This window comes from Symphodus melops (genome assembly GCF_947650265.1).
Source record: "Symphodus melops genome assembly, chromosome: 15".
NCBI classification, from domain to species: domain Eukaryota; kingdom Metazoa; phylum Chordata; class Actinopteri; order Labriformes; family Labridae; genus Symphodus; species Symphodus melops.
Genome location: NC_136705.1, coordinates 21,657,015 through 21,670,290, shown reverse-complemented (window position 1 = coordinate 21,670,290; position 13,276 = coordinate 21,657,015). Strand labels below are relative to the sequence as shown.

The following is a 13,276-nucleotide window of genomic DNA, read 5'->3' as shown; positions in this document are numbered from 1 at the left end:
CAGTTGTTTTCTTTGGATGCAATTTTATGTCCAATTTTATATCCTGGAAATGTAATTACATCCTTTGTATATTATGGTGTAAAAATGTGATAGCAATACAAATGATAGGTAGGAGAATGCATCGGACTGGAGTTGAGCTACAGAATAATCGGACATAGTCAAAGCAGAAAACACACAAACAGAAAACACAGAAGGAGATAAAAAAAGAAAAACTAAATTGAAAATAGGAACCCCTTTAAAATGAAGTGATGCATCTCAAGTTTTTAATTCAAGTGTATTGTCCTCCTGCACAGCTGCACACTGAGAACAAAATATTCTGAAATCACACCCGTCACCTCTTGAAACGTTATTTTAGTTAATAGATGTTTTCTGTTGTTAAAGGATTTGGCCAACCTCTCTAATGTTGTTCAGTAAAATGCTCTATGTTTTATTTTGACATTTTACTCTTCACACTGCTTTAGTTTAAAAACATCACCTTAAGCAATGACATGCTTTTGTGCTTTTTTGTGTTTCAACTCATTGTATAATCCCACCTGAAATCAATCCAGCTGAATGAAAAACAACAAACGGAACCAAAGCTTGCTCACTGAGTCTCCCTTCACATCTTCAGTGGCCACAAACAGTCACAAACCCTCAGGACAAAGAGCTTTGGAATAGACAATGAGATGTTACGTTTTATGTTGTAATTATAGATAGTTGTGGACAGGAGGGCATAGGGAAAAATTATACTTTAAATGTACTTTAAGAGCTCAATTTATATTAGTCGTTATATGAGGGATAACTTCATTTATTCACTTCTTTTGTTTTCATTCTGCTTGATGCTTCATTTTTTTAATCCACGTCTATTTATGTTTCATGAATAGTGTTTGAAGTTAAAGCCATTTAAACAAATACAGTAATTATCATAATAAAGAGTCAACTCTCCACATCTTGTATCAACCTTTTTCATATTCACTGATAACAAAATCTCATTTCTCCTGCAGAGCCTCCTCTCAAGCACCTATCCTGTTTTTTTCCAGGTCAGCACAAAAAGGAAGAAGCCCATTTGACCTGATAAGATTTATCCCCCCATCCTGTTTTTGAGCCTGGACCTGCCATCTAGGAAACTATTGTAGGGTGGAAACCCAAACTGTAGGAAGTCTCTCTCTCTCTCTCTCTCTCTCTCTCTCTCTCTCTTCCCGTCTGTCTGTATGAATAGGATTTATGATTTTCAACCTGCATAAAGAGGAAGTATGTCGTTCCTGCAGCTGAACAACTTCCCCCACAGAGAACAGCTCATTCTGAAGGATGAGGATATGAACATTTATGGAAGTGGACTGGAACAACTGACGCTCTTTTCCTGTCTTTTGTTTGTAATCGGTCACTGTGCTGCTAATCGACCAGAGATCTTTGTGAAGAGGATAATACACTCCTGATTATGGGCCAATGAGCAACAAACTGTGGACAAAGGCTCCCTGTTCTCCCCATTAAACACCAGAACATCTTCAGAGGATTCACATGTCCTTGCATCGAAAGAACACAAGACACCACATCGCCGCCGGGAGTGTAATGTGTGTCATCTACGGAGAATAACCCAGTTGTTTAACCTTAAGGCTATTTTTGTGTGAGTGTTTTTCACGTGTGTCTGCAGTGTGACCCCGGCTCGCACTGAGGTGATCTCTGATGAATGAGGCTCCCTGCTTCTGTTGAGTCTCTCTTTAGCTTTGATGCTGCACATAGATTGCCTCTTAAGGCTACATACAGTTTTATATCTGCAGCTCAGTGAACAAAAGAATGAGGAATACAGTGTGTGTGTGTGTGTGTGTGTGTGTGTGTGTTTTGACAGAACAAAACAGTATTGATTTATAACCTGAACAAAAGAGGATTGTCTGACTGCAGAAGTGTTTTCTTGGTCACATGATAAACAAAAGGAAAAACAAATGCAAATGCAGGTTGTTTTTTTTATCACCAATATGTTAATTTGAAGGTGATTTAAAGAGCCGGAGTCTTAAAAACACACCCTATAAACATGATCAATGTATGCCTGCACATAAGAATTGATTATTTCAGCATATTTTCACTTTTTTTCAAAATGCTTTTTCTCGGTGAAACGTAGGTCTGTGGAGGGTGATCCAATCTTCCTCTCATCACCATAATACATGAGCACTCCTCCCAGAGCTTCGTTTCCATGGTCACCACTCTCACACGACAAACACACAAAGAGGAGACTTGAATGTGGCTGACACAAGCACCTGCACAGGCTCGAATGCCTATCAGCCACTTTTCATTTTCTCTGACGGTGAAGGAGTGAAACAGTTGATCTAATTTGTCACCTCATGAATAATGCATGCAGCCGTAACTGGATTGGATTGTTCTGCGTCCACGTCTGCTTGTCAATCAGTGCCGGCTTTGCATTTGAAAAGAAAAAAGGCAATCTGACTAAAAGCAACCAATCGCATGCACATGTAGGAACAAACACTTTAATTTTTCAGAATTATTTTGTACAAATAGATCTTTTTGGAGTAGAAAAATATAAAAATCAGTAGAAAATTTACTTCAAAAATCTAATAATCTTCATGTTTTTGGTGTGCAATTAAATAAAAGATACAGAACCACATCTAAAAATGATCAAAAGTATCACTTTGTCTGGTTAAATATTCAGCTTTAAGTCCCCCATGAAGTAGCACCAGTGAGTGGTATGAAAACATTACACACACTTTCCTTTATGTGATGTTAGTAAGAAGCTCAGCGCAGAGAAACATTCAGACAGAAATCATAGGCGCAGTGTCAGAGGTGGTGTCTGTCTCTGGCTCACAGTATCCATCCATCTCCTCCATCTCTCTCTCCACCGGCTCCTCCCTCCCTCTGAAGCACGCCAGTCCTCTCTCTTTCCACCTCCTCCTCTCTCCGTCTGAGTCTTTAGGCGCCGTCGTCTGCTGCAGCTCCAGCATGGCCTGCGCGCTCTCTTCTCTCTCTACCGGGCCGAAGCAGCGGTCTCTGGTCGTGGGAGCAGGTCCTCCTCCATTCCTCCCGGTCATCATGTGGATGAATGAGAAAGAGGTTGCATCTGTGTCTGCTCCCTCCGTCACACACACGGCGGCCGGGACATGGTCGCTGTGATTCTCCTGTGACCTTTTGGTACACTTATTCTTTGTTTTCTTGCTCAGAATGAAGTTGAACAAGGCTGTCACCAGAAGCATTGTCCCTGCAATGAGAGACTGTATTTGAGTTCTAGTCTTCTTTTACACAGAGGACATTTTGACATGCTTGAGTTTGAAAAGCACAGGTGTAAATATTACACTGCTGCTGCTGCGTTGGCTCTTTGACCCGTGTCCTGTTCAGCCCTGTCATTGACAGACTGTCATGATTCATTCACGAGTTAAAAAAAAAAAATCACAGCTGTCATCATCACGTTATCATCTACTCCTATAGGTCAGTCTGTCTGCTGCTGGAGATGAAACACAACAGCAGTATCACATGAGAGTGAGTGTTGGTGCTTTGCTGAGTCTAATCACAGCCATGTATAAAGAGGAAGTAAGCCTAGTTACACAAAATGATTTGTGAGCGCGCCCACATATATCTGTGTTGTGAATATGTATCTGTACATTTTCATTTATCATTCAGCCAGTGACAAAAAAAGGAGAAGTCTGATGATTTTGTAATTCAATTCAGCCCTCATCTCGTCCAATCAAATGACTTGGTTAGAAGACTTCTTTTGTGTAATTATAATCAATATTGGACCAACAGGTACAATTTCACCTGGGATAACAGCATGCCACACCAGCACAGGGTGCAGGAAACAGACCACTGACATTATGGAGTAGTAGAGGAACTTATGGAAGCCGCCAACGTGAGCCATCTTTCCCCACAGCACAAAGATCTGCCAGTCTGGAGGACAGCTGGAGACGGAAAACGAGAATACACAGAAAAGCTTTCTCAAATCAAATCACCAGGATTTAATTTAAAATATATTTCAACCACATCTTTGTATAACGTAGGGACAAAAGTTTATGCAAACTTTGATTAAACTATGTGAGTTTTATATTGCTTACTGTAAAAAGAAAGTGGCTTGTTGTATCTTGATGACCTTATCATGATTGATAAGCAGCTAAGTTAGCCTTTTACTAAATCATGAGTATAAATAAACTCCTGGCATTGTTCTCTTTACTTTAACAAACAAACACCTTTTTGTATTAAAAAGACTTGTAACTAGAGACAGAGACCATAAACCCATCAGGAACACTGACTACTGACTTGATAAATCAACTGAGTCATATGTAGAGTCAGTTGCTCATCTGGTTTTTAACAATTGGCTTCTCTTTGCACCCAGTGGTGAAGCGCCCCCTGCTGGCCAATGAAAAACAATGCAGAATAAAGGCACATCTGCATTCAGTTTAAAAACTAGAGGCTACAAAGGCAATGTATAAATAAATCAAATTGATCTTTGGATCAAAGTTTGGGATCATGATTGCACCTGACAAAGGTCACAGTTGGTTAAAAACAAGTATCAACAATTATAGCCGTTGTTTGTGAATATTCTTTTATGTATGCTGCAGATGTTGTGACAGATGTTATCTATACTTACGGCAAACACATAAACAGAAGAGAATCCAGGAAATAGGCCAGCTCGAACAACATGATGCCAACAGACGACACGCTGGAGGAGAAACAAGTTCAGAGTCACATGAAAGTGATAATCTCTGTTTCTAATTTCTGTCAACTTTGTCTAAATATGCCAGCTTCTGTGTTGTTGTTTTTTTTTTTTTTATCTAGGACTGTGGGTGAAGGTTGAACTCCTTTAATGTGGAAAATGTGGGCAGAAGGAGGAAACTCAAGACAGCTTTCTTTGCCTAGTTGTTGCTGCAGTAGATGCCCCTCTGTTTATAGAATCTGATAACCATCTCAGTCAGCGAGCCAGAAAAATACCAGAGGACTATACGCTGCCCTCTCTCAGAAGAGTTATCTCTGAGTTGTGTGTTTCTGTTTGCGTGATTGTGAAAGTAGCGTTCATCTGAGTTTGTGTGAACTCTCAGAATAAACACACATGGGTCTCCTCTGGGAAATGTTTTCCTGTCGCTCTGTGAGAGTTTGGATGTGAGCCTCACGAAGGAGTGAAGGCCTCGTCTCCTCTTTGCCCTCTGCACCTCAGCCCATCCCTCCTCCCTCCCTCCTTCCAGACAAGTGTGTGTGTGTGTGTGTGTGTGTGATTATGTCAGATTCGAACCTGGCCGCCAGCCTGCAGGACCACAGAGTTTTAAATAAAGGTGGTTTGATTATAATTAAATCCTTGTAAAGTCTCTTGTCCCACTTGTTCTCATGCTGCTCTCTCCACACTCCGGCCGGGCGTTCACTATGACGCGCCCACTTATGGTTTCAATCTAAGTATTATATGAAGATTATAATTTTTGTAAGTCCCTGTATAAAACACTCCACTGTAAACAAAACAACATACCGTTGTCAAGGCTAGAAAATTAACAACGGCACTCATGAGCTTCACATAAGCGGTGTGGAAGTGTGTAAGGAGAGGATGTAGGGAGGGTTTTGAGAAAGGCTCAGTTGTCTCTGTCCCCGTCAACCATGTGGTGTTGACTTTAGGTGACCTGCATCAGCCAGGTGAGCACAGGGTGTCGCCTGGGAAACAGAGCCAGGGTGAGAAATGCTTGTGGAGAGGTTTTTTTTCTGGGTGAAAAAAAAAGGAGAGGAGCTACTGTTTATCGTATGTCCTCCTCCAAATATTGTCCCCCACACAAAAAAACAAAGGATAAAGATTCAGACTTACAGACATTGACTAAAACATTAATCCAAATCAAAGCCAGATCACGACTATAATCACACTTACAGTAAGTAGATGCCGAGGCTGCTGAATTCTCCTTGTTGCAGGGTTTCCACTCCCACAGCACACAGCACTGACAAACAAACACACACTTTACTTTTCTTTACTCTGGAAGTGTACAGTGAGCTGATCGTCCACCAGGTGTCAGACTTAGTTCATTTTTATGATCTTTTTTGGAGGCAATTATTTCAAGTACACTGATCTGATCTTTGGCGTTTGAGTTAAACTTTTTAAACTCTCGTGTTTCTGGGACCTGGTCTGATTGCCTTAAAGGAAGTCTTTACTCGATTCTTGCTCTGGTCGTTCTTGTCGCTGTGATGTTTGAGTCCAGGCTGAAAACCGTCTTCCTCTCATCATGCCACAAAAAGTGAGTGGAGCTGACCTGAAGGCCCTCGCACGCCGGGGGACTGAAGAACTGAGCTGATGACCCACAGTGTATGAAGATGTCAGAAGAACACTTTAATTGTTTCAATCATCAACATGTTAGTAATGACTTTCTCATGCATGTAATTACAGGATCACTGCTGGCAGGCTGGTAAAATTAATTGAGTGCACATAACGAATCACACCACATCACCAACACACACAGACATACACATCACACACACATCACCAACACACACAGACATACACATCACACACCACATCACCAACACACACAGACATACACATCACACACACATTACCAACACACACATACACACACACACACACACACACACACACACAGACTTGCCCTGTGCATTATCTACAAATGTGTATTCCTTGAAAGCGGGGGCGCTGGATAGCCTACAGCAGTGATTTTACACGCCCCACTGTACAGAGGCTATAGTCCTCGTCACAGGAGTCATGGGTTTGAATCCGACCTCGCTGCATGTCATCACCTACTCTCTCATCTCAACATTTCCTTTCTCTCTTGATCTGTCCTATCAAATAAAGGCAAATTAGCCATCAAGAGACCAAGACCAATTTTGAGAACTACAACACAAGTGACCGAAAAGTGGAACTGAACTCCCACCAACAAAAGAAACAAGCACAAGCTTCAATGTAATTCAAATTGAACATGACTTCATCAAACCAATCACATGATCCCTAATTTAATTTGAGAAGAGAATATTTTGGAGTTGGCTAACGTGTCGTGTCTATGTGGTATATGTTCAAGGCTTAACTTGAGAAAGTTTCCGCCCCTGCTAAACAGCAGCAGAATGAGCTTGTTGGTTTGTTGCTGTCGCACAGATTCGGACGAGCTCATTTTTTTTCCATTTTTTTAAGCTAAGCTAACAAGCAGCTACTAGAATGGTAGCCAGATTTACAGTAAGTGCTGACAGCACACATGTAACCCCGGATGGAACTATAGAAAAAAAAGGTGAAAGTCTCAGAAATATAGATAAAAGCCTGTTTTAACTACCAATCTGTTTCCTGTGCGACTAAAAGAGGTAAACACATGGAAGCAATTGTTCTGTCCTGATTAGAAGAAGCTCACAGATAAAATCGGCACCAGAGGGAAATCAAGGAGCGTGTAGCTTAAAGGTTTTGGTCGGCCTAGTTTATGGAGTGTGAGAGGAATTAACGCTGCATTCAGACCGGCTGGATTTTAACATATAGATGCTCGTGCCTCGCAGCATGTATGTCTGTGTGCAGAACACACGCAGAGGCAGACAGGTCGACGCAGACAGATGCAAACCTAGACATCCCATAAACACACATATACACACACACACACACGTATACTGTAGAAACAATGCACTTAACGCTGCTGTAAGTGTGAACGCACCACAGCTTGGGCTCACATAAGCTCAGTAACCCAGCTGGATGCACAGACTGGGTTTTGCCGTGATGTGAGGCACAATGTCTCTCGGTAAATGTTCAGTGTCTGCAGCTGTTTAAATTAGAGTGGAGGGGGGCCTCATGTTTTTTTTTAAAAAACAAGCTGCAAAAAGAGAGCTTTTCCGCCCAGTTATGATTTAATGTGGCGAAGAGAGATGCGTGCAATGTGTCCCTGTGTGCACGAGGAAAACACAGGAGGAGGGACAACACTGGCAAGGTAAGGTAATGCATGGTGGAGTATGTTATGATGTACAACGTACTATTTATCAGAAATGACATGATTTTATGTTCTTCCAGGTCGGATCTACAGTTGGCAAGCATCATGATCTGACCTTTTAACATTTTGGGTTTGTGAAATCTTAAAAAAAAAAAAAAAAAAGACCAGCTGGATAACCCTTTCCCTGTGTAACAGCTTAAAAGCATTATAGATTATGGGTGACAAAAGCTAATTTATCACAGACAAAGAGACGTAAATCAGCTTTAAAACAACAGGTTGCAACACTTCACAACAGATTTAGTACATAAATAAAACTCCTTCCAAAACGTAAGTTGAATTTCAAATCCTGTTTAGTATTTTTGCAATTGTTTTATTTTCTGTCTGCAGAACTTAACAGAGGGAGTCTGTTCTGCATCTGAACTGTTTAGCTATTAAACCAAATCCCAACCCATGCTGAAACAATTTGCGATACATATTTTATTTTTTGTAATCTTTTGTTTTTGTTTGGGCTTATTTCTTACCTGTTGCCGTAGAAACACCAAGAATCCTGCAGGCAAACTCCACAACAATCCAACAAAAGCTCTTCAATTTCCCCATGACCTCGAGTACTTTCCCTCGTCACTATGTAAAGATGTAACCTTCACACCGAGGCACAACTATCTGAAAGAGTTTGTGACCTAGTAGATACGAAGGCAGCATTCAAGACTCATAGCTAAATGTCTGTTGGATGGATGAATCTTGGAGGAAAAAGCCAAAGTCGAAAAATCCAAGAGTGCCATGATGTGGAGGCTCAAAGAGTGGACAGAAAGGTTTGTGACTCAATGCCCCAAACGCTGCATTAACAGCTAATCAGTCTTACACACACACACACACACACACACACACACACACACACACACACAAAATACCACTTTCAACTGGCTTCTCAATCCGCCCTGTATGTCAAGGTGAAACTGTGCAGTTCCAGGTCATTTGTCTTTAGAGCTGGTTAAAGATTATCAGAGAAGACTTCATACAAATCTCACTCACATACACGCATTAACTGTGATCACACACATTTTCCTCTTATTGTTTGTATTGTCATGTTGTGAGTTGGGTGAGTCTGTCGAATAAAATCATCACTAACGATGTATTTTGAAGGCCACAGTCACACACGAGGGCTCATAATGCAAGCTGCAGTTTGACTAAGAAAGCAAAGGAATATGTCAAATATCATATATCAAAATATTCCATTTAGTGGGCTGAAAGTTGTGCAATGCACTCGATATAGGACTGAAGTGGCACAAGGGCCGACAGAGTCCCTTTGACACACTTCCACAGGCGTTAATATAAGCCCACATAATCGTTTAGCTGAGGTGTAAGCTTGTTCAGGCACAACAGAGGCCTCCAGGAACGAGCAGTCAGAGTCACACACACACACACACACACACACACACACACACACACACACACACACACACACCTACACACACACACACACACACACACACACACACACACACACACACACACACACACTAACTTTGGTAGAGGCCAAAGTAAGCAACATAAATCTCCCTAAATCTCTAACAAAGGCTCTGCTGTGTTCTGGTTCTACTTGTTTCCGGCTTAGAATTCAGGGTATTTGTGGCATTTATAAAGAGCATGTATAGCATAAGTGTGTATAAGTGAGGCTGCAGATGTTGGATTAGTAATGAGATATATTATATTGACACAATTGGATATATCAATTTGTTTTAAAGTTAACTTTGATCACCTGTTGCTTTTTTTTTGTCAAAACTTCAAACTTCTGGATTTGTACTAAATATTTGCAGACTAGTTTTTTGGTTGCACCAATAAGCATTTTAACATCAGCTTGTTACTGAAGTCACAGCAATTTAAGTTGTGTTTCCAATGCAGGCAGTTTCTCTGGCTACTTCAAGCTAGAGATGCACTGTTGGACCTGCTGGTGACTGCCATCAGATGATTTTCATCCTGTTCAGTTTTAATCACTGTCTGACTTTTCCTCTCACATTATGTGCTGATTCACACTGAGAGAGCTGGGAGTTTTAAGCACTCACAGCCTGTATGCAGGGCATGAAGCAATGTTCACTTCATGTGTTCCTAAATAAACAAATAAATATACAAACATACATAATATCATGGAGACAAAGGTTTCTGTAAAAGATACCAAAAACAACAGTTGACCACCCACTTCGTGTGATTTAATTACAGCAAGAGAGAAGAATTCTGAATTCACATGTACTGTATGTTTGAACCAACCCGGACATACATGAGCTGCAGGAATGTTAACTGTGCTGTGCCAACATGGCCACCGCAGGCTGTATGTTTGTGTTTATTTGACCCGCATGATGACACAAAAACAAACCTCATTGGCTGTAATAATAATTGGCTTTGTGGTGTGAGAGGGGTCATTGCAGACATTTACATCCGTTTATGAGTTTTATGCTGATTGTCAGTAAATGCCAGAGGGCGGAGCTCTATAAGTGATTGAGGGTGATTGCCATATGAGACTGTAGATCTTACATTACAGAATAAATACAGTCTTGTGTTTTCATTTGGTCTGTGCAGCTTTACAGACGTGTCCACATCTCTCGTCAACACAACCCCCAGCCTGAACACGGACCCCTCACCCTCTCCACAAACTTCCACTGCCTGCTCACATGTTTCCTCCCTCTAATCATCCCTGTGTTACCCCTCCTCGTCTCATTTTTCTCCCCCTTGTTTCACTCTGCCCATGAGCATGAGACCAGAGATTAGCCAAACCTCTCTCTCCCGTCCTCCTCCTCCGGCTTCTCTCGGGTCAGCATGGGTGTCTGGTGTCTGACAGAACCAGTGAAAACACCTCTAATCTTAATTACACCAGCAGCTTTATGACCCTGCTTCACTGCTTTGCTCTGGATGTCTCTGCATGATCACTTCCTACAGGTGGCAGTTTGATCTGAGTGAAGGCCGTTAATGAAACCTCAAAGACTGAACTCATTTTTGCAGAATACTTAATACTTAAATATGAAGACGTAATCCTCGGAGAATCTGATTATTAGTTTGAAAAAAATCAGGGAGTCCCCAAGTGGTGAAGAGGTGTCGGTACATTCACACATAAGGTCATCAACAAGATGATTTCTGATGGGAGTGGCTCTGGGATGCTGTATCGGTTGCTGTCTGGCTTTCCTGAAGTGTCATTTGGCTGAAAGGACAAGACTCCAGGGAAGAGGGGGCTTCCCCTTCGCAGCCCCAGAAATGTCTTGGGGGGGGGGGGGGGGGTTTCTTTACAGAAGCGTGTCCTTTGATAGGGGCACAGTCTTATCTTTGTTATTATCTACGACTTGTTTCAAGGATGCTGCGGAAATAATCATTATTCAGACAAGAAAACTTATAACAAAAACTGCTTAATTCACAGTACAATATGCATTTTAAACAAGGCCAGATAAACGTTTTTTTAACGTGCTTTAATTAATGGGTGTGAATGTCTTTATATTATTTCAGCCTCTAAAAAATCTTTTAATTTATGCTAAAAATACATCAACCAGAGAGATGAAACACAGACACGGGAGAAAGTATGAAAAATATGTGGTTGTGAAACTGAAATGAATCATGGTGAACGTTTTGGAAGACGGAGAGGATGTGTAACGTCTGCCTGTTTAGTGTCTCATGATGAACACAGATATAAACAGCACTATAAGGTGGTGACGTGTGCTTCACAGTGTCAGAGCCCCCACAGTTTGAAGGAAGAGTAATGGAACAGCTTTATGGATCATAGATCAAGCTGCTGCTGTGCTTTAAAGTCTCTGCAACAGTAATGGGACTAATAAGAGTCCAGAGTACACATGTTGAGCTTCTCAAATGATTTCAAACACTGCAGTGGATTGTCACCTTTTGTGTGCGTGTGAAAAAACAAATCATGCACATATCTAAATGAGGGTAATCATTTCATCACTGATATCATTTGCAAAAAGTTGGAAGGAGTTTAAAAAATATTATTGAAGAATGAAGGATATTGGTCTGTTGGGTGTGTTTTCAGGTTTCTACACGAACTCTTGCCTCCTGAGCCTCCTGACGCTGGACGACTTTGTCAGCACCATCAGCTGTCAGGAGAGTGTGCGGAGTTTAATCCATGATGCAGAAATTGTCAGGTCCACAAATCACATATTCAACAAGCACAGCATGATCCACTACTGATATAAACATCATAGGGGCTTAACAATACTCACAGTGAAATAGCATGCCTCAGACTGCAGCATATGAAAAACTGGACCTCACATGGGCTTCATTTGGTTGCGTAGAGTTTGACTTGGCTGACGAGAGTGAGACGTCTGGATTCCCGTTCACACAGGATGCAAATGAGCTGGCTGAGTAGCGTGGAAAAGTCCATTTAGCAGCCATCAAACCTGATTCTCACATACCAGTAAAGTCTCCATGTTGAACTTTAAGTGTAATGTTTGGGCAAATGCTGAAATGAATCATAATCTCCAGTCTCTCTTCCAAATCTGATGTCAAACTGTCATGTCTCCTCTGTTTGATTCGGGCACAGCTGAGTCAGGAAGTTTCAATCTTCTTCAATAAGGAAATGTGACTTTGATCTGCTGTGTGTGTTCAGCTTATACCACAGAGGTCACTGGCTGTTCATGTAGTGACTGTTTTCCTTTTCTCTCCTTTCGCTTCAAATGTCAGCAGATGATGATGAATGAAAACAAGGGTTTCATATCTTCACTGTCTCCTCTCTCCTGTAAAGTCTGTGTGTCATCTGTCCATTTCGTCTTCTCACCAGCTCACAGACCGGCCTGATGAACAGACACAACTTTTGATCCTGACAAATGTCGTCAGGAGAGTTGTTCACATGAGTGAGGAAAGTATTGTTCAGTCAGTTAAGAGTTTGACAAATGGCGTCCTGTCAGACCAGTCAGATGCTTTCAGTCCTGGTCTTTATCTCGAGCAGCTACAGGTCTCCACTGCTCTCACACATTAGCAGAACTCAGGTTAAAGAGATAGTTGTTTTAAGTGGTGTTGTATCAGGTATTTGTCAACACACAGTGAATAACACAAAGCAGATTGCAGCCTGAGAGGCTTTCGTTCAGAAACGAGGATGGAAATAAAAACATGTCATGTTAAAAAACAGTCCTAAAAAGAATAATACCTTTGTAATTGGCCTTTTATATTTTAATTTTTACCACTTCATGGCTCTTTCCTTTGGCACAGGGTTTGAACTGTAAAACATTTGTAGTCTTACGTGTGTTGCATTGTATCAGATCAGCTGTTTGGGTCAGCCATTTATATAAGATGCACAAATGTAAGCAAAACTTTTTTATAAAAGGAAATAAAATTATGCTGGAAACGTTGACTGTGGTTTAAAAATGCACATCCAGAAACATGACAGCTACAGATGTGAAGTTGTCTTAATGTTAACTCAAAAACGTGACGCC

At 41.2% G+C, this 13,276-nt stretch overlaps 1 protein-coding gene and 1 long non-coding RNA gene across 4 annotated transcripts; one reads left to right on the top strand and one right to left on the bottom strand.

Moving 5' to 3' along the window:
• Window positions 1-2,573: 2,573 nt before the first annotated feature.
• On the bottom strand, window positions 2,574-8,488 carry tmem72 (transmembrane protein 72). The gene is made up of 5 exons (XM_079362211.1): window positions 8,378-8,488; window positions 5,819-5,885; window positions 4,565-4,636; window positions 3,739-3,878; window positions 2,574-3,184 (listed from the first exon to the last, which is right to left on the bottom strand). Exons 1-5 carry the CDS (start codon window positions 8,451-8,453, stop codon window positions 2,742-2,744), a joined length of 798 nt encoding a protein of 265 aa, XP_079218337.1. The 5' UTR covers window positions 8,454-8,488; the 3' UTR covers window positions 2,574-2,741.
• On the top strand, window positions 7,770-12,900 carry LOC306835582. 3 transcript variants are annotated; one of them, XR_013780669.1, is made up of 5 exons: window positions 7,770-7,856; window positions 8,390-8,665; window positions 11,878-11,989; window positions 12,140-12,261; window positions 12,625-12,900. It is a non-coding gene; the product is annotated as an uncharacterized lncRNA (long non-coding RNA). The 3 variants fall into 3 exon arrangements; XR_013780668.1 differs by lacking the exon at window positions 12,140-12,261; XR_013780670.1 differs by lacking the exon at window positions 12,625-12,900 and having other exon boundaries at window positions 12,140-12,587.
• Window positions 12,901-13,276: the final 376 nt, after the last annotated feature.